Source organism: Lolium perenne, chromosome 4, assembly GCF_019359855.2.
Source record: "Lolium perenne isolate Kyuss_39 chromosome 4, Kyuss_2.0, whole genome shotgun sequence".
NCBI lineage: Eukaryota > Viridiplantae > Streptophyta > Magnoliopsida > Poales > Poaceae > Lolium > Lolium perenne.
Window position 1 is genome coordinate 56,586,103 of NC_067247.2, and position 21,977 is coordinate 56,608,079.

The 21,977-nt window shown below is 46.4% G+C and overlaps 1 protein-coding gene across 1 annotated transcript in view; it reads left to right on the forward strand.

Annotated features, from left to right (window-relative positions):
* Window positions 1-3,446: 3,446 nt before the first annotated feature.
* Window positions 3,447-21,977, forward strand: part of LOC139838958 (uncharacterized) — a 51,008-nt gene continuing 32,477 nt past the window's right edge. The window contains exons 1-4 of the mRNA XM_071828971.1: window positions 3,447-3,494; window positions 3,708-3,792; window positions 3,871-3,924; window positions 4,011-4,165. Of these exons, the coding sequence (XP_071685072.1) occupies window positions 3,447-3,494; window positions 3,708-3,792; window positions 3,871-3,924; window positions 4,011-4,165 (342 nt within the window). The remainder of the gene's footprint in view (window positions 3,495-3,707; window positions 3,793-3,870; window positions 3,925-4,010; window positions 4,166-21,977) is intronic.

The window sequence follows — 21,977 nt, forward strand, 5'->3', positions numbered from 1 at the left end:
CGGTATCCTGATGGCTCAAACCATCCGGTTTGGCATGCCTTTGGCATACCAGGGGTCATCCCCCCAACATTAGTCCCCGAAGCTGGTATAGTCTGGCGGATCCTATCCAACAGACCATGCCAGGTTCTTATGTCTTTGGATACCGGTTTGATCCATCCGGCGTCATGCTCGGATCCGGCATCTTTGCCCGGATCCCCCTTATCTTTTCTTCGTAAGTCATTCCCCGGTATCTTGTCTTCCGGTATCTTAACCATTAAGTACCTCCTCGGCGAAGTCGAGAATATCTCGGGCCCCGCGCCTGACAGACATGCGCACTGTAACTGACGTGTCAGTGTCAGTTGTCAATTCGCTTCGACTCCCGCGCGCCCATTTAATGCACCGCGGCGGATCCCGCTAGCCGTTCTGGATCCCCTGTGTGCCTCCGTGTGGCCTCCTGTTTTTCGCGTGTACCTCGTCGACACGTGGTGGCCCATGGTGCGAACCGCTGCGGGCCGCGAGGCGAACCGCCACGGCCCAGCGGTTTCCAGCCCAATTCCCTTCTTCTTTATAAGCGCAACCGCCGCTCCTTCTTCCTCTTCTTCGCATTCTCCACTTCCCTGCACGCAGAGCTCTTCGCCTCCGTGCCTTCACCGTTCTCCGTCCGCCGCCGCTCGTTCGAGCCCATCGCCCGGCGAACTCACGCCTTCGTTCCGCCGGACTTCCTCGTGCGGGAACCTTCTGCAGCGCGCTCACCTCGTCCGCTGCATTCGTGTTTCCTCAAGGACTTCCTCACCTCGCCGTCGACGGACTCCCTCGCCGGCCGCAGGCTCACCATTCCTCCGGCGAACCTCTTCCTCCGCGACTCCGCCGCCTCAGGTTAGGCCCGATACGCCTTTACCCCTTTCTTTCTTGCACTTCGGATCTTGGGGGCGGTAGAGTATTTATCCGTTCTTTGTTTTTGCTTTTCCTCTTACTCGTAGATCTTCGCACGAGGGTCTGTTTGGGGAAAACTGTTTCTCGGTAGATTCCGACGTCCCTAGATCCTCATGTCTAGCGAAGGGTCTCTCCCTGCTGCCACCTCTAGCAACCAAGATAGTAGCGCTTCCGACGGGTTAACCGACGACCTCGCCCGGATGGATCTGGCATCTAGCCGGAAACAAGAGGCCGGTACATCTAGCCGGGCCTCCGGAAAGGACAAGACACGCGGAGCCTGGAGAGGTTCCGACGTGACCCAGTTCGAGATCGACTGGCTCTACCGGTCTAGGAGGATTCCGGAAGGAGTCATCTGCCGGCTTCCAGGCGACGAGGTCCAACCGGTGCTCAAACCCGGTGAGGCCGTTGTTTTCCTTGCTCACTTTGAGCGTGGCTTCGGCCTTCCTGCTTCTGATTTCTTTCGCCAATTCCTCGACTTCTATCGCCTCCAACCTCACCATCTTCCCGGCAACGCCGTTTTTTATCTTTCTTGCTTTGTGGCCTTCATGGAGGGCTACATTGGCATCCGTCCCGCTCGCGAGACGTTTGCCCGCATTTTCTCCCTCCGGATCAATTCGTTCCAGGGCAAGGACATTCCTGCGCCCAAACCCCCCGTTCAATGCGGGTCTTGCATCATCGGCTCCCGCCAAGGGAGCCCCTTTTTTAAGTTCAACGGCCTCGAGTCTTGCCGGTTGTGGCAGACGACGTTCTTCTATGTGAAGAACGCGGGCGACGACGACCTCATCAACTTGCCGGCGTTCAACCCGGCGTCGCCCGCCAAGACCAACTGGCAGTATAACCCCGGAACGGATCATGCCGAGATGAACCGGGTTGTGCGCTTTATGCTGAGGTTGATGAAGGATACCGATATCTGCTCCGACGATATCATCCGCACCTTCATCTGCCGCCGGGTGCTTCCCCTTCAACAGCGCGCTCACAAGATTAGTGAGATGTACGGCCCCGGTGATCCCACCAAGATCACCGGCTTGCCCTTGAGCAAGGCTGATGTGGTCCTGAAGGCTAGCCAAATCTGCCAAACGGACATGCCGGATGACTGGGAGTGGGGCCTTTGCCCTCTCAGCTCCAAAAATCCTCCGTCCCAAGATGTAAGAAACTGCGCGGCTCAGGTCGTATTACCGGTAACTTTCATATTTGCGACTAATCTCTCTTTTTTCCTTTGTTCTCAGGCTAGGGCTCGTTTCCCTCGGATCGACTCAGACCGACGAGGCCCTTGCCGGAAGAGGCCTCTGGACAAGTACGATCCAGATCCCGTCATTCATTGGCTGGATCTGAGGATGGGCCGGACTCCATCTTCCCGCCTTGGCAAGTCTCCGCCGGAACCAGCTGGTTCGTCTGATGACTTGACCATACTTGAGGTAGCCTTTCTGTTCGTTTTCTTATACTCTTTTTGTTACTTCCATTCTGTAGACACTCCCTCAGCCAGCAACAACCCACAGATCCATGAGCACGAACCTCCCCTGCAGGCCGAGGTTGGCGACGAGTTTCTGGATAAGCTCATGGCCGAGGGCCAGAAGAGCGATCCTCCTGCTGCTGGCGCCGGCCCCAGCCATGCTCCCTCTGGCAAACGTCCTCGAACTGAAGTCATTGGAGGGAAGCAGGTTGGCACCAAGTGGTACAAGCAGAAGTGGATGCCGATGTCTTCCGGGTAAGTTTTTATCTCTTTTATGCTCTCTTTGTTTCCACCGAGTTCTTTTCCGGTTGCTTTTTTCCAATTTGCTCTCTTTTTCCTTTCTTTCAGCCCTGCGCTTGAGCTTGGCTCTGCCGGCTCCGCGAGGACCTCAACTCCTCCTCCTCAGTCAAGTCCGGTACCATCTGGTGCCGGCAACAGCTCTGCCTCCCTCTCGGGAGGCACCACAAGTTCGGGGCGCGCGGCCCCAACACCTCCAGATCACCGCGCGGAGGAGGACTTCACCTCCCCTCCAGAGACCCAAGACACCGGCGCCAGCAACATCGGCGCCGGCCAGACTGATGCCGGGCAGGCGGAACCTTTGGTTCCTCCTCCCCCGAAGAAGAAGAAGAAGCAGTCGAGCTCTTCCCCTACTGCGCCGGATACTTCCGCGCCGGTACCTTCTCCTCCTCCCGAGGCCACGCCGACACCGCCGCCCAGCCAAGGACCTTCCGCGGCCAAGCAACCGGCGCCGTCCGGGACTCCCAAGATCACCAAGTTCCTCAAGCCCGGGGCTTCCCGCGGCAAGGCTGTGGAGGGCGCCGCCTCAAGCGGCTCGGGGGACGTGGTGCTGCACGTTGGCCCCGCTGCTATCGCTGCCCAGGACAAGCCTACCGGCCTCCTGGGCCGGATTGTTGATCTGAAGCGCGTGGGCAAGGACCTGGGGCACCTTCTCCCCTATGCCCAGAAGTGGAATGAGGCGGATATCTCCGCTTCTACCCGCGGCCTGGGGAAGGATCGCCTTCCGGCACCAGATCCTGCCGGGGCTCGGTGCACTGAAGAACACTTCTCGCGGCTTAAACGCGCCATGAAAGAGTTTGACAGTGCCTGGTACGATGCTACCAACAACGTGGTGGTAAGTTTTGCCAACTTTCTTTTATTTTTGTTGATGCCGGTTTCTTTTCTTTCCGGATCTTATCTATTCTCCCAGTCCCCGAGTTTCGTGGTGAAAATGCAGTTTTCGGCGCGAAACTTTAACTAGAGGCATGCGAAACCGGCATGGCCAGTCCCCGAGTTTCGGGTTGAAACCTTGTTTCTTTCTTTCTCACACCCATCTTCCCTTGAACAGAGCACTGCCGACGCCCGGAAGCAACTCTTTGAGGAGCTTCTGTGGGAGCACCGGGACCTTGCTGAGGCCCACAGCCACTGCCAAGGTTTGTTTCTTTCCCCTCCGGCATCTTTTCACCGGACTGTTTCTTTCTTTGATACTTATGCACTCTTTTGCTTAACAGTTGTTCCGGAAGCTACCATCGAGGCCCTGAAGGCCCAGGTCGCCAAGCTTCAAGGTACCATCCTTTCTTTTTCTGCTAACCCGTTCCTTTTTTCATTTCATCTATTGTTGCTTGCTAAGACTTTTCTTTCCGGTACTTAGGCGAGAAGGAGCAGCTCCTCAAGGAGCACAACGAGGCACTGGAGGCCCAGAAGACCGCCCTGGGGGAGCTCAAGGAACAGGCTATACAAGCCGCGCTCCGGCATGAGCAAGCCTTGAAGGACGCCCAGGTTGCAGCGGAGGCCAGGCTGGCGGAGGTCGTGGAGGACTCCACGAACTCCAACACCGTCTTAACGGCAGAGCTGGAGGAGGAGAGGAAATCGCGGAAGGCAGCGGAGCGCCTCATTGACACCATGACCACCGATCACCGGGAATACGATCGGTTGATTATGAAGATAGACGCGCTGGCTCTCCGTAAGTCCTTGCCTTGTCCTTTCTTTCGCTTATAAGCTTTCTCCTTTTGAAGATGTATCTTTGTTTCTTGCTTTTTCCGACATGCTTTTTCCGACATGCTTTTTCCGGTGTCTCGTTTTTATGCCTTTTTTCTTTTTTCTGTAGAGCATTTCCCGGAATCCCAGGTTTATGCCTTGAAGAAGGTGAGGGAGGATCGGATTGCGCGGGAATTTCCCAATCTGGACGCGCACTGGGATGGGTACGACTATCTTGTCGCCCTCTCCGCGCGTGTCCAGCACATGCGCTCCGTCGACCGGCTTCTTGCTGACCTGCCAGCCGCCGCCATCCAAGTCTTCAAGGTCCTGTGGCCTGAGGAGGAGCTGCCGGGGAACATCACGCTCACCGCCGCGCGGCTTAATGATGCCGGGCATCGGATCCGCGAGTGGCAATGCTCCGCGGCTCATGCCGGAGCTGACACGGCGCTGCGCTCCGTGTGCTCGTGGTATCCTGCTCTTGATCTGGATGCTCTCCAAGGCGTACGCGCAGATGCTCCCACGGACACAGATCCGGCGCTCACCGCAAAGCGGCAGGACCGGGCATACCGGCTTGCTGAGTATGCTGAGGTCCGCACCTTCATCCCTCCCCCTCCTGGCGTCAAGGACTACCTCAGCGATGAGGAAGAAGAAGACGAGGGAGATGAAGATGAGGCTGCTGAGGACGCGCCGCCGGAAGCTCCCGAGGCCAGCACTGCTCCCCCTGAAGACACCGAGGCCGGTGCTGCTCCGCCTGATGCCCCTGCTATCTGATTACCTGCTCTTATGCAATGTCTGCCTGTGATATGTTTCTTTGTCCTGGTTAACTTAAAACAATGTCCGTTAAATTCTGCCCCGGTATGCCGGGGTCTATGATGTAAAACTTTAAATCTGCTTTTGGTTGTGGTACAACATTTCATGCCGGTAAGTTATACCGGTAGCTAAATATTTCTAAGTTTGCCTTAGCACACTTGCTTTTGGTTCTGCTTTTATCCTGTACTGCAAAGATTTCCCAATTGTTTCCGCATCCAATTTGATGCATACTTGGTTCTTTTGCCTTGGCTCTTCCTGCCTTCTCTGGGCGTTCTTTGGCGTATGAGCACAAGGTTCTTTCACCAAACAAGCATCTTCTTGAACTTAGAAATAACTTTGAAATTTTGCAAAAAACCGGTTTAACCGGGGTTAGTTAAATTTTCCGGATTGTTCTTTCCTGCTCTCCCTTTTCGCAGTTCATGTGCTTATCTCCTACCGGTTTATCTTGCTTGCCATGAAGCCGGTTTATGGACAGCAGCAGAGTCGAAGACTCCGGTAGGATTTAGCACACTACTAAACCGGAAAGAAAAAACATTCAATAAGCAACCGGTAAACTGAAAAAATAGACAAGTTACATGCAACCTTATTGGGGTAGTCCCCGAGATTCATTCAAGGTTCCGGCATCTTTTATTCATAGCATATAAGGTACAAAAAGGAACTTCTTACACCACCACTTCAAGAGTAGAAAGGATGCAACAGAGCTACGTTCCATGGACGTTTGCTCTCCTCTCCGGACCTGTCCGCCTTTCCTTTCTTCCACTCCTGTGCATCTATCAAGTAGTACGCATCATTGTGAAGCACCTTGCTTACAATGAAGGGACCTTCCCATGGTGGCAAAAGCTTATGCCGGCCTTCAAAGTGCGCTGCACTGTGCGAAGTACAAGATCTCCTTCCCGGAAAACTCTCGGGTTAACCTTCCGGTTATGATAGCGTCTTAGGTTTTGGCCGATAAATGGCTGTTCTTGCCGTGAGCCAGCTCTCTTGCTTCTTCCAGCAAGTCGACATCATTTTCTCGGCCTCTTTGACCTCTTGCTCAAGATAGAGCTGTACCCTTGGTGAATCATGAATGATGTCGGTTGGTATGACCGCTTCGCTCCATAAACCATGAAGAAGGGGAGTGTATCCGGTAGACCGGTTTGGGGTTGTTCTTATACTCCACAGAACTGATGGTAGCTCATCGAGCCAACATCCCGGTGACTTCTCCACTGCATCAATGAGTCTAGGCTTGATACCGGAAAGCACCAAAGCATTCATTCTTTCCACCTGGCCATTGCCCTGAGGGTGGGCCACTGAGCACAAATCCAACCGGATGTTGTTGTCCTCACAGAACCTTTTGAACTCACCTTGAGCAAAGTTGGTTCCATTATCAGTGATGATGCTGTGCGGGTATCCATACCGCAAAATGACATCTTTTAGGAATCTCACCGCTGTATGCCCATCACACTTTGCGATAGGTTTCACTTCTAGCCATTTGGTGAACTTATCCACCATGACCAAGATGTGAGTCATGCTGCTTCTTGCAGTTTTGAATGGTCCAACCATGTCAAGGCACCAAACGGCGAATGGCCATGTTAACGGTATTGTCTTTAAACCGGATGCTGGGGTATGATTTTGCTTGGCGTACCTCTGGCAGCCGTTGCATTTTCTTACCAAATCCTCAGCGTTCTCCAAAGCAGTGGGCCAATAGAACCCATGCCGGAATACTTTTGCTACTAGCGCCCTTGATGAAGCATGATGCCCACATTCTCCTTGGTGAATTTCCTCAAGCATTTCTTTCCCTTCCTCCGGTTCCACACATCTTTGAAGGACACCGGTAACGCTTCTCTTGTACACCTCACCGTTGATGAACGTGTATGCTTTGGACCTTCTTTGTATCCTCCTTGACTCGTTTTCGTCAGCCGGCAAGGTGCCGTTGATCAGGAACTCCTTAATAGGTTTAACCCATGACGGTATCTCTCGAACCGAAAACACCGGTGCATCTATCTCCATGCTATCCACCAGCATCATTTCTTCCGGTATGGGTACAGCAGTCCCCGAGCTTGCCGGAGCAGTTCCCGATCTTGCCGGAGCAGTCCCCGGGTTCCCTTCATCGATATCCATGGGTACTACGTGTGACTCCGGTACAAAAATTGATTCTGATTCCGGGCTTGGTTTGATCGATGGCACTCTTAAGTGAGCCAAAGCTATTCCGGGAGGAATTTCTTGCCTAGATGAGCCCAGCTTGGACAAAGCATCCGCGGCTTCATTTTCCGCGCGTGGCACATGGTGAAACTCACAACCTTCGAAGAATCCGGCAATCTTTTGCACGTGAAACCGGTACGAGGCCATATTGGCATCTTTTGCATCCCAATCTCCGGAACACTGCTGTACCACAAGATCTGAATCGCCATAGCAAATGATCCGGTGTGCACCGATTTCTTTTGCGACTTTAAGCCCATGGATCAAAGCTTCATATTCAGCGACATTATTCGATGCCCTGAAATGCACTTGCAAGACATATCGGAGGTGGTCTCCTTTTGGTGAAGTGAGCACCACACCGGCACCTAGACCCTCCTTGAGCTTGGATCCATCAAAGTGCATCTTCCAGTACTCTATCCTCTGATCCGGCGGTTTGTATTGCATCTCCGCCCAATCAACAAGGAAATCAGCCAAAGCCTGTGACTTTATGGCATCTCTTCTTTCATATACCGGCACGTACGGTGATATCTGGATTGCCCATTTTGCAATCCGGCCGCTGGCGTCTTTGTTGCACATGATGTCGGAAATTGGTGCTTCGCTCACCACCTTCATGGGGTGCTCCTCAAAGTAGTGCTTGAGTTTGGTGGCGGCCATGTACACGCCATAAGTCATTTTCTGGAAGTGAGGGTAGTTTTGTTTTGAGAGGGAGAGCAGCTCGCTCAGGTAGTATACCGGCCTCTGGACGGTTTTTCCTTCCTCTTCTCTTTCAACCACAACCACTACACTCACGACCCGGTTTGTTGCTGCTATGTATAACAGCATAGGCTCCCTTTCTAGAGGTGAAGCCAGTATGGGCGCTGTGGCTAGCATTGTTTTTAGCTCTTTAAACGCTGCATCTGCCTGAGGGGTCCAGACGAACGTGTCAGATTTTTTCATGAGAGCGTAGAGCGGTAGAGCTTTCTCTCCCAACCTGCTTACAAACCGGCTTAGCGATGCCAAGCTTCCGGTAAACTTTTGCACATCTTTTAACTCTCGAGGGATAGCCATTCTTTCTATTGCCCGGATTTTTACCGGATTAACTTCTATGCCCCGGCTTGATACCAGGAAACCGAGCAGCTTGCCGGCAGGGACACCAAAGGTGCATTTTGCCGGATTGAGTTTCATCCGGAACCGCCTTAGGTTATCGAATGTTTGCCGGATGTCATCGATTAAGGTGTTCTTTACCTTAGTTTTTATCACAATGTCATCCACATAGACTTGCACATTTTTTCCAATTTGATCAAACAAGCATTTTTGCATACAGCGCTGGTACGTTGCACCAGCGTTGCGCAAACCAAAAGGCATAGTAACATAGCAATAAGCCCCGTGCGGGGTAATGAACGCAGTTTTTATTTGATCTTCCTTTTTCAAGGGAATCTGGTGGAAACCAGAATACGCATCCAGGAAGGACAACAACTCACACCCAGCAGTTGAATCAATCACTTGATCGATTCGTGGTAGAGGAAAAGGATCTCTTGGGCAAGCCTTGTTCAGGTTGGTGTAGTCGATGCACATGCGCCACACCTTCGGAGCTTTTGCCTCCAGGTTCTCATCTTTCTTCTTTTCAACCATTACCGGATTGGCCAGCCACTCTGTGTGCGTGACCTCCACAATGAATCCGGCAACAAGCAGTTTGGTTACCTCTTCTCCTATGATCTTTCTTCTATCTTCAGCGAACCGGCGTAGTGGTTGCCGCACCGGCTTGGCATCTTTTCGGACGTTTAAGGAGTGCTCAGCCAGCTCCCTCGGAACACCTACCAAATCATCAGTTGACCAGGCAAAGATATTCCGATTCTCACGGAGGAAGCTGACGAGCGCGCTTTCCTATGCTTGATCAAGACCGGCACCGATACGAACGGTGCGCTCTGGGTAAGCCGGATCCAGCACGATGTCCTTTGTCTCATTTGTTGGCTTGAATGCCGGTGAGCCCATGTTTTCACTCATTGCCGCTAAGCTCAATTGTGAGGACTGAGCCAGCCGCAAATGTGCCCGTCTGCACTCTTTTCTTTTCCTTCGCGATCACCAGCGATTCCGCTAGGTTCGATCCGGCAGATGCAGTTTCCAGTGAGACCTTATAGTTCCCCACCACAGTCAATGGTCCACGAGGTGCCGGCATCTTCATCTTGAGGTAGGCCGTATGAGTTGTGGCCATGTAGGCTGCCAATGCCGGTCTCCCCAGCAATGCATGGTAGGGACTGTCTAGATCCACCACCTCAAACTCCAGATTTTCCACCCGGCAATTGTCACGTCCTCCAAATGCCACGTCCACTCGAACTTTTCCTATCGGGGCACAGGACAAGCCAGGGACGATCCCGTGGAACGTTGTGCGCGTTGGCTGAAGCATGTTTTCTGTTATGCCCAGCGTATGCATGGTGTGCTTGTACATGATGTTTATGCTGCTGCCATTGTCTATCAGCACCTTGCTGAACTTCACTCGAGTTTGCGGCCCTTTCATGATAGGGTCCACAACAAGAGCATATCCACCCGGATTCGGCATGATCTTAGGGTGATCCTTAGATGACCAGGTAATTTCCTGATTGGACCACATCATGTATTTGGGAAATGCCGGCATCACAGCATTGACCTCCATGGAGCGGCGGTGCACGCTTTGCCTGTCTGTTGGCTCAGTGACAAAGACAACACAGCACAGATGCGGGTCTTCGTAAACATTCCGGCCCAAAGGTGCTGGTGGAGGTGGTTGATCATCTTGTTCCACCCGGTTAACTTGCTGGTACTGCTGCCGGTTTGGCTGCATCGGTAAGGCGTTTGCCCCGGTAAGTGGCGGTGGTGGTGGTAGCTGTTGCTGCTGCCGCGGCATGTCTTGTGGCGGTTGCGCATCTTTTACCGCTCCCTTTTGCATCAAGTACTTGGTCCAGGTACAATCCTTCGTCAGATGGTTTGACGGGTGCGCCGGATTCGGTGTGTGCCACCGGCAAGGTTGATCCATGGCAGCTTCCATGGTGTATTTTGCGGGTTCTTGCCAGTTTCTTTTCTGGACCCAGGGTTTCTTTTCCACCCATTGTTTCTTAGGACCCGCCCATGGCTGCGATCCGGTTTTCTGCCTCTGACTGCCGCTGGCCTCAGAGTTTTCCTGCACAGCAGCAACTTGCTGCGGACCGTACCTTTGATCCGGAAAATCTTCCCTTCTTTTGTTATTCCGGTTATCCCGGTGTTGTTCGTGGCGCAGCTGTTCCGGCTCAGGTTGCACCGCCGGCTGCGTTGGGTCTCCCAACGCATAGCTATCCGCCACACGTATCATCTCTGCCAACGTTGTCGGCATGTTGCGCTGCAACTTTTGCCACAACGGTGAACCTCTTCTGCATCCACTGCTAAACCAAGCAATGGCCTGTGCCTCGATTACCCCTTCACAGGAGTTCCTTGTGGTGTTCCACCGGGCCAGATAATCCCGGTCTGTTTCGTTCGGGCGCTGCACGCACAGAGCAAGTTGCTGCGGCCTGTTTGGCCTCTGATAGGTGCTGCTGAAATTGCTCACAAAAGCCTCCTCAAAATCCAGCCAGCCATTTATGCTTCCTGCCGGCAAGTTGTTTAGCCAGATTCTTGCCGGTCCAACCAAAAACGATGGTATGATCCTCACGGCCCAACGCCGGTTTCCTCCTCCTGCTACGGTTCCTCCACCGCCTGCGACGTATACCGCGGTCACGTAATCCGCGAGCCAATCTTCCGGCTTCATGGCGCCATCGTATGTTTTTGTGTCACGGGGCAACATAAAGTTGCGAACTGGTGGTTTTTCTTTCATGATCCTTGGGCCAAAGCACTTTGGACCTGGAGGACCTTCCTCCTCGATCATTTCCGACAAGTACACTCTATCCAGACGGTGCCTTGCATCCCGTTCCGGTAAGTATCTTTCTCCCAAGCGTTCTCCCAATGTGTTCCGGTATGCTGCCGGTCTTGCAGAATCAGCTTCATCGTAACATTCCGGTACCGCGGCCCTTGCCTGCCGGTACCTTGGGGGATCCATTTCCTCCTCATCGTACGCTGCCCTTGCAGCTCGATAGTTTTGCCCGGTCTCATATCTACCGGCATGATTGTTTCCGGCATTGCCTCTGGCGTAGCCTCGCTCTGCCCCTTGGCTTTTTCTACCGGCATCATGTTGCCCGTCTTGTTGCTTTCCGGCAAGAACCGGATCGTACACAGTCATCTGCTGCGCATTCACTTCTTTTTCTCTCCTTCTATCCGGGTGGGGGGACGATGCCTGCCCATGGGACTTGCTACCGGCATTCTTTGTCAAACGCGCGGATTTTGAGGCCGCTGCCTTGTTCAGCTTAGCCAGCTGCTCAGCATTTTGCTGCTCAATAGTTTCCAGCAGCTCTCTAACACGCTCTTGCTGTTTTGCCAAAGCCTCTCCGGAAAGCGACTCGCATAGCTCTACAGTAGCTTTAGCAGCTTTTATAGTTTTATCCGGGCTGCTATACTTAGGCCTTTCCACGATGCTAACAGATGCAGAGGCACTCTTGCCGGTAAGAATCTCTTTGCGCAAATCTTGATCTAGGTTGCGAGCTTTCAGCCGGTTTTCCGGCATCCTGGCAGCATGCGCGCTAACAGAAGCAAAGCCATGGGCAGCGTTATACTCACGTACGGTTAGGTTCAGCTCGCGCTGCGCCCTGACGATGTCCTTGCCGCTCTCGAGCATCTTCTGGCGCTGCGCCTCCAGCTCCGCCTGAGCCGCTGCCGGGTCGATGTTCTGCGCGATGGGGGTGGCGAGGACGTTCATCGCCGCCTGGAGGGGTGTCTCCGGTGGCGCGGATGACGCTCCCGCTGCGCGAGCGCCTCGCTCCAGCGGTGGCTTAGCCGCACGGGTCGAAACCGCGCGACCAGCATCTTCTACCGCAGCTTCCTTTCCTGCACCAGCCACACCGGTCATCATTACCTCAACGCTGCCGGCGGCGCGGCCAGCACAGAGCCATCTTGGCGGGTCCGGTGCCACCAGCACCGGCGAAAGGCGCTGGCGCACGGGGACGGTGCCGAAGTAGATGCGGTGGCTGCTGAACTCGATGATGCGGCCGTTCTTGGGGAAGACGCCGCCGTTGGCGAAGCAGCCCGCGTTGTCGTTGATGAAGTCCATGGCGTAGATGCGCTGCACCAACGCGGACACCGTACGCTCGCCGGAGATCTCGAGGACGCCCGCCCGAATGTGAACTCCATCAAGCGCCACTTCATGCCCCACGGTGGGCGCCAACTGTCGTCGTGGTGAACGAGCAGATGCCATAGGATGGCTTAGATTGGGGCCGAATGGACGCAAGAGGATTCGGGGGAGGGTTTGTGATCAGGTGGGAAGAGATTCCGGATGGTTTCCTCAAGAACTTGGCCAAGGCCAGAGGTTGAAGAAGAAAGACACAAGGAAGAACTCCCTCTAGATCACCATGTTCATTGATTCACACAGGTTACAGGTTCTGTCTACATACATCCATGCGTGCCCATGAAGAAGGGCTGCCCCCTCTCCTTATATAGGGGAGAGGGTGGCTTACAGTGCAAGAAACCCTAATGGCATCTTTGACTGGACAAACTACTTTATCAGCTACTGTACAAAGCTACTTTAATCATAGATGACACCGGGGTCTAGGTTAATCTGTGATGCTGAGGTCATCCGGCTTCTTTCTTCGTCATCTTCTTCTTTATCGTCAGCCCTTCGTTTAAAGCTACTTTGCTTAGCTCATCTTTGTCTTCTAGCTCTGGAGAGGATCTTTGACCAGCTTTGCCGACAAGCCCTTCCTACCGGTGGCCCGGTACCTTTTCTATCCGGTTCCGGTATCCCTCTTATGAGGATACCGGTTTAGCCTGTTCAGCCAAACGCCTATCTTAGACTCCGGCATGAACATCTAACCGGTATCCTGATGGCTCAAACCATCCGGTTTGGCATGCCTTTGGCATACCAGGGGTCATCCCCCCAACACATATCGTAAGCATTAAAGTTGATAAACAAGGTCTAGATATATCCAAACCACGTACACAAATCATGTATCTACCCCTGTCGATCTTATGAAGTCTAGCATGAAGAGAAGTCGTTTTGGGTTTCAAACATGGAAATTTCAAGAACATCCCAAAAGCTTCATTTTAGAGTGACTAATAAGGATACAAACTTCCCTTTTCATTTTCATGTTTTAAACTTGTTTAAATTTTGGTCAAACCGCCTAGGATTTGACCAAGATTCAAATGGGCATACAAATTCTGGAAAAAAATCAAAAACCAATGCACATAGCATTTTTATGCCATATATACAGTAAGCATTAAAGTTGATAAACAAGGTCTAGACATATTCAAACCAGACAACTCATGTATATATCTACCCCTAACCCTTAACTCTGTCTTATGAAGTCAATAATGAAGAGAAGTGGTTTTGGGTTTCAAACATGGAAATTTCAAGAACCTCCCAAAAGCTTTATTTTAGAGTGACTAAGAAGGATCCATGCTTACCTTTTCATTTTCATATTTTGAACTTGTTTAAATCTTTGTCAAACCTAGGATTGACCAAAAGATTCAAATGGGCATAAAATTCATAAAAAATCATAAAAATGAAAAACCAAAGCATATAGTCTTCGTATTCATATAGCTAGCAAGCATTCCAGTTGATAAATTAACAAGGTTTGGACATATTGAAGCCATACAAATCATGTATCTACCCCTAACCCTAAACTCGGTCGATCTTATGAAGTCTAGCATGAAGAGAAGTCGTTTTGGGTTTCAAACATGGAAATTTCAAGGACACACATCCCAAAAGCTTCATTTTAGAGTGACTAAGAAGGATCCATGCTTACCTTTTCAATTCATGTTATAAACTTGTTTAAATCATGGTCGACCCTAGGATTTGACCAAGATTCAAATGGGCAGAAAAATAAAAAATTAGAAAAATGAAAAACTAAAGTACATAGTCTTATTATGTCATATAGTAAGCATATTGAAGTTGATAAACAAGGTTTGGACATATTCAAACCATACAAATCATGTATCTAACCCCTAACCCTAAACTCTGTCTTATGAAATCAATCATGAAGAGAAGTGGTTTTGGGTTTCAAACATGGAAATTTCAAGAACCTCCCAAAAGCTTTATTTTAGAGTGACTAAGAAGGATCCATGCTTACCTTTTCATTTTCATATTTTAAACTTGTTTAAATCTTTGTCAAACCTAGGATTTGACCAAAAGATTCAAATGGGCACAAAATAAAAAAAAAAGAAAAATGAAAAACCAAAGTACATAGTCTTCTTATGTCATATAGTAAGCATTCAAGTTGATGCATTAACAAGGTTTGGACATATTCAAACCATACAAATCATGTATCTACCCCCTAACCCTAAGCTCTGTCTTATGAAGTCAAGCTTGAAGAGAAGTGGTTTTGGGTTTCAAACATGGAAATTTCAAAAACCTCCCAAAATCTTCATATTAGAGTGACTAATTAAGAGGGATACAAGCTTCCCTTTCCGTTTTCATGTTTTAAACTTGTTTAAATCTTTGTCAAACCTAGGATTTGACCAAGATTCTAATATATGGGCATAAAATTCAAAAAAAAATGAAAAACCAAAGCACATAGTCTTCTTATGTCATATAGTTAGCATTAAAGTTGATGAACAAGGTTTAGACATATTCAAACCAGACAAATCATGTATCTAACCCCTAACCCTAAACTCTGTCTTATGAAATCAAGCATGAAGAGAAGTGGTTTTGGGTTTCAAACGTTTAAGCCAAAAGCCCCTTTTTCAAATACTTCAAACTTATTCAAATTTGGTTCAAATTTGAAAGACATACAAGTTATAGCACACATAGTGCATACATTTTCACACATACTGCACTAGATAGATGCTAACCCTATAGTTTGAGGCCATTTGGATGAGGTAGAAAAAATTCTTGGATTCGAATCGTGTTGTTCGAACCCCGTAGTTGGATTTTTTTGAACCTTGATCTGTAGTTCTGGGCAAAACCCTATTTTAACCTATTTAATTATAGATTCGTATATCGATTTTTCTACCTTTTTATTATTACTATGCAGCACATGTGTGTTTGCCCGTCTAGCTAGTGAAACTCGGAGGAAGAGGGATCACTCGGAAGGACAGAAGAAGGGAGAGCATTATGGTGTCTCCCCTTTTTCGGGTCACGATGTTGACTATTGTGCAGGGTTTGTCAGTGAGCAGGAGGAGGTGCGAGCGAGCGAGCGAGCGAGTCGAGCGAGGCCGAGAATGAGAGAGATTCGTTTTTTGTGTGTGAGAGGGACAAACGAAGGATCCTGAAGGACCCAGAGACTTCCAATACGCATCCTGATGCGTCTTCTCTTGACAAAGAAGATGGCTGGGAGTTTGCGTACCTATTATTGCACGTGACTTGTGCTCACTGAAGTGTGGGATCTCACGCGTGGGCACCACACGTAAGTGACAGACCTGTTGGTGTAAAAACTCAGTTGATTATTATAGTGCATTAGAACAAAGTTTCCTATGGATTCAAGGCTAGGAAATCCAAGTTAACTCATTTACATGACATTATTTTTTCCATGAAGCAAAGTTAACACATCTATCAATTGGTACATTTTGGAGTGACCAAGAAGGATCCAGGCTTACTTATTCGTTTTCACGTGTTAAACTTGTCTAAATCTTGGTCAAACCTAGGATTTGACCAACAAGATTCAAATGGGCAGAAAAATAAAATAAAAACAGAAAAATGAAAAACCAAATCACATAGTCTTCTTATGTCATATAGTAAGCATTAAAGTTGATAAACAAGGTCTAGACATATCAAATCATACAAATCATGTATCTATACCCCCTAACCCCTAAACTCTGTCTTATGAAGTCAAGCATGTGAAGATAAGTGGTTTGGGTTTCAAACATGGAAATTTCAAAAACCTCCCAAAAGCTTCATTTTAGAGTGACTAAGAAGGATACATGCTTCCCTTTTCATTTTCATGTTTTAAACTTGTTTAAATCATTATCAAACCTAGGATTTGAAAAAGATTCAAATGGGCGTAAAAATTAAAAAAATCAGAAAAATGAAAAACCAAAGTACATAGTCTTCTTATGTCATATAGTAAGCATATTGAAGTTGATAATCAAGGTTTGGACATATTCAAACCATACAAATCATGTATCTAACCCCTAACCCTAAACTCTGTCTTATGAAGTCAAGCATGAAGAGAAGTGGTTTTGGGTTTCAAACATGGAAATTTCAAAAACCCTCCCAAAAGCTTCATTTTAGAGTGACTAAGAAGGATCGATGCTCCCCTTTTCATTTTCATGTTTTAAACATGTTTAAATCATTATCAAACCTAGGATTTGACCAAGATACAAATGGATGGGCACAAAATTCAAAAAAAAACAGAAAAATGAAAAACCAAATCACATAGTCTTCTTATGTCATATCGTAAGCATTCACGTTGATAAACAAGCTCTAGATATACCCAAACCATACAAATCGTGTGTATCTACCCCTGTCGATCTTATGAAGTCTAGCATGAAGAGAAGTCGTTTTGGGTTTCAAACATGGAAATTTCAAGAACATCCCAAAAGGTTCATTTTAGAGTGATGACTAAGAAGGATACAAACTTCCCTTTTCATTTTCATGTTTTAAACTTGTTTAAATCTTGGTCAAACCGCCTAGGATTTGACCAAGATTCAAATGGGCATACAAATTCAGAAAAAATCAAAAGAATGAAAAACCAATGCACATAGCATTCTTATGTCATATATATAGTAAGCATTAAAGTTGATAAACAAGGTCTAGACATATTCAAACTAGACAACTCATGTATATATCTACCCCTAACCCTAAACTCTGTCTTATGAAGTCAATCATGAAGAGAAGTGGTTTTGGGTTTCAAACATGGAAATTTCAAGAACCTCCCAAAATCTTTATTTTAGAGTGACTAAGAAGGATCCATGCTTACCTTTTCATTTTCATATTTTAAACTTGTTTAAATCTTTGTCAAACCTAGGATTTGACCAAAAGATTCAAATGGGCATAAAATTAAAAAAAAACAGAAAAATGAAAAACAAAAGCATATAGTCTTATTATGTCATATAGTAAGCATTCAAGTTGATGAATTAACAAGGTTTGGACATATTCAAACCATACAAATCATGTATCTACCCCTATCCCTAAACTCTGTCTTATGAAGTCAAGCTTGAAGAGAAGTGGTTTTGGGTTTCAAACATGGGAATTTCAAAATCCTCCCAAAAGCTTCATTTTAGAGTGACTAAGAAGGATCCATGCTTACCTTTGCATTTCATATTTTAAACTTGTTTAAATCATTATCAAACCTAGGATTTGACAAAGGTACAAATGGGTGGGCACAAAATTCAAAAAAATCATAAAAAATGAAAAACCAAATCACATAGTCCTCTTATATGTCATATCGTAAGCATTAAAGTTGATAAACAAGGTCTAGATATATCCAAACCACGTACACAAATCATGTATCTACCCCTGTCGATCTTATGAAGTCTAGCATGAAGAGAAGTCGTTTTGGGTTTCAAACATGGAAATTTCAAGAACATCCCAAAAGCTTCATTTTAGAGTGACTAATAAGGATACAAACTTCCCTTTTCATTTTCATGTTTTAAACTTGTTTAAATCTTGGTCAAACCGCCTAGGATTTGACCAAGATTCAAATGGGCATACAAATTCAGAAAAAAATCAAAAACCAATGCACAGAGCATTCTTATGCCATATATACAGTAATCATTAAAGTTGATAAACAAGGTCTACTCATGTATATATCTACCCCTAACCCTAAACTCTGTCTTATGAAGTCAATCATGAAGAGAAGTGGTTTTGGGTTTCAAACATGGAAATTTCAAGAACCTCCCAAAAGCTTTATTTTAGAGTGACTAAGAAGGATCCATGCTTACCTTTTCATTTTCATATTTTGAACTTGTTTAAATCTTTGTCAAACCTAGGATTGACCAAAAGATTCAAATGGGCATAAAATTCATAAAAAATCATAAAAATGAAAAACCAAAGCATATAGTCTTCGTATGTCATATAGCTAGCAAGCATTCAAGTTGATAAATTAACAAGGTTTGGACATATTGAAGCCATACAAATCATGTATCTACCCCTAAGCCTAAACTCAGTCGATCTTATGAAGTCTAGCATGAAGAGAAGTCGTTTTGGGTTTCAAACATGGAAATTTCAAGGACACACATCCCAAAAGCTTCATTTTAGAGTGACTAATAAGGATCCATGCTTACCTTTTCAATTCATGTTATAAACTTGTTTAAATCATGGTCAACCCTAGGATTTGACCAAGATTCAAATGGGCAGAAAAATAAAAAAATTAGAAAAATGAAAAACCAAAGTACATAGTCTTCTTATGTCATATAGTAAGCATATTGAAGTTGATAAACAAGGTTTGGACATATTCAAACCATACAAATCATGTATCTAACCCCTAACCCTAAACTCTGTCTTATGAAATCAATCATGAAGAGAAGTGGTTTTGGGTTTCAAACATGGAAATTTCAAGAACCTCCCAAAAGCTTTATTTTAGAGTGACTAAGAAGGATCCATGCTTACCTTTTCATTTTCATATTTTAAACTTGTTTAAATCTTTGTCAAACCTAGGATTTGACCAAAAGATTCAAATGGGTACAAAATTAAAAAAAAACAGAAAAATGAAAAACCAAAGTACATAGTCTTCTTATGTCATATAGTAAGCATTCAAGTTGATGCATTAACAAGGTTTGGACATATTCAAACCATACAAATCATGTATCTACCCCCTAACCCTAAGCTCTGTCTTATGAAGTCAAGCTTGAAGAGAAGTGGTTTTGGGTTTCAAACATGGAAATTTCAAAAACCTCCCAAAATCTTCATATTAGAGTGACTAATTAAGAGGGATACAAGCTTCCCTTTTCGTTTTCATGTTTTAAACTTGTTTAAATCTTTGTCAAACCTAGGATTTGACCAAGATTCTAATATATGGGCATAAAATTCAAAAAAAAAATGAAAAACCAAAGCACATAGTCTTCTTATGTCATATAGTTAGCATTAAAGTTGATGAACAAGGTTTAGACATATTCAAACCAGACAAATCATGTATCTAACCCCTAACCCTAAACTCTGTCTTATGAAATTAAGCATGAAGAGAAGTGGTTTTGGGTTTCAAACGTTTAAGCAAAAGCCCCTTTTTCAAATACTTCAAACTTATTCAAATTTGGTTCAAATTTGAAAGACATATAAGTTATAGCACACATAGTGCATACATTTTCACACATACTGCACTAGATAGATGCTAACCCTATAGTTTGAGGCCATTTGGATGAGGTAGAAAAAATTCTTGGATTCGAATCGTGTTGTTCGAACCCCGTAGTTGGATTTTTTTGAACCTTGATCTGTAGTTCTGGGCAAAACCCTATTTTAACCTATTTAATTATAGATTCGTATATCGATTTTTCTACCTTTTTATTATTACTATGCAGCACATGTGTGTTTGCCCGTCTAGCTAGTGAAACTCGGAGGAAGAGGGATCACTCGGAAGGACAGAAGAAGGGAGAGCATTATGGTGTCTCCCCTTTTTCGGGTGACGATGTTGACTATTGTGCAGGGTTTGTCAGGGAGCAGGAGGAGGTGCGAGCGAGCGAGCGAGCGAGTCGAGCGAGGCCGAGAATGAGAGAGATTTGTTTTTTTGTGTGAGAGGGACAAACGAAGGATCCTGAAGGACCCAGAGACTTCCAATACGCATCCTGATGCGTCTTCTCTTGACAAAGAAGATGGCTGGGAGTTTGCGTACCTATTATTGCACGTGACTTGTGCTCACTGAAGTGTGGTACCTCACGCGTGGGCACCACACGTAAGTGACAGACCTGTTGGTGTAAAAACTCGGTTGATTATTATAGTGCATTAGAACAAAGTTTCCTATGGATTCAAGGCTAGGAAATCCAAGTTAACTCATTTACATGACATTATTTTTCCATGAAGCAAAGTTAACACATCTATCAATTGGTACATTTTGGAGTGACTAAGAAGGATCCAGGCTTACTTATTCGTTTTCACGTGTTAAACTTGTCTAAATCTTGGTCAAACCTAGGATTTGATCAACAAGATTCAAATGGGCAGAAAAATAAAATAAAAATAGAAAAATGAAAAACCAAATCACATAGTCTTCTTATGTCATATAGTAAGCATTAAAGTTGATAAACAAGGTCTAGACATATCAAACCATACAAATCATGTATCTATACCCCCTAACCCCTAAACTCTGTCTTATGAAGTCAAGCATGTGAAGATAAGTGGTTTTGGGTTTCAAACATGGAAATTTCAAAAACCTCCCAAAAGTTTCATTTTAGAGTGACTAAGAAGGATACATGCTTCCCTTTTCATTTTCATGTTTTAAACTTGTTTAAATCATTATCAAACCTAGGATTTGAAAAAGATTCAAATGGGTGGAAAATTAAAAAAATCAGAAAAATGAAAAACCAAAGTACATAGTCTTCTTATGTCATATAGTAAGTGTAACACCCCAAATTTCAATAAAAAGAAAGTTAGAGAATTCCAGAAAGCAAAATTTCAAACCAACAAAAACTTTTCTATTTGCATATAGTACCATGCATAGGACTTGTGCATTTAAGTGATATGCCATGATGATTGCTTTTACTTGTATTTGATATGCTCTAAAACCCTAATGTGATCATATGAAGATCACCAACCAAATAAATCAAAGAGGAAGAAATTCCATAAAATGCAAAACCCTAAAAACCCTCACATATGCCCTATGTCATCTTTATAAATTTTGACCCTAGACCTATTTGGTCTTCACCATTAGTTGAGTAATGTTATAAAACACTTACTACAACTTTTGGAATCAAAGATTCACATTTCAAATGAAATTCAAACACAAATCCAACTCACATATGATAATGGTCAATTTGGACAATTCTAGTCTGATCACCACTTTGAGCCCTTGCCATTCATTTTTCCCAAACCAACTCTTGCTAACTCTTTGCACCAGTTCAAAGTCAACATCAAGGTGAACAACTTTGGTGAAGATCATCATGCCAAATTCATCTTTGATCATGAGCAAGGCTCCTCCAAAGTTCCAACTTTCTCACATATGCAACAATCTACACTTAGCCATTTTGGCAAACTTTTGAATTCTAATTTTTCCACCACCACCTCAAAACCTCTCTGGTCATTTACAACTTATTTCAACACTCACATTTCAAAAACTTTCACCATTTGAATTATTTCAAATTTGGTTATTTTTGAATTTCACAAATTCGGGCACTATTTGCAATAGTTGCAAATAGTGAATCTACCTAACCTAAACTACCCTAACCTATCACATTGTGTTCCCTGGTCCCCTTAAACCTTAAGTGGAGCATAGTGAGGCTAAGAGAGAGAGAGAGCAAGCTAGGGCATGGCCATGCCGGCCATGTCCCCGAGCTCGTCGACCTCCCTCTTCTCCTCTTGCTCCTCTGCCAGGACCACCTCGCCACCGTGCGCCAACGCGTCCCCTAGCAAGCCCTAGCACCGCCATGGTCGAAGGAACGGCGACCAGACGCCGGACGACGCGCGCCAGCACACGCCCTGGACGCCGCTCACGTCGCACACATGCACGACGCGGACACGCCCAGTACACGCGCCGCGCCACCACCTCGCTCACTCCCTGGCCCT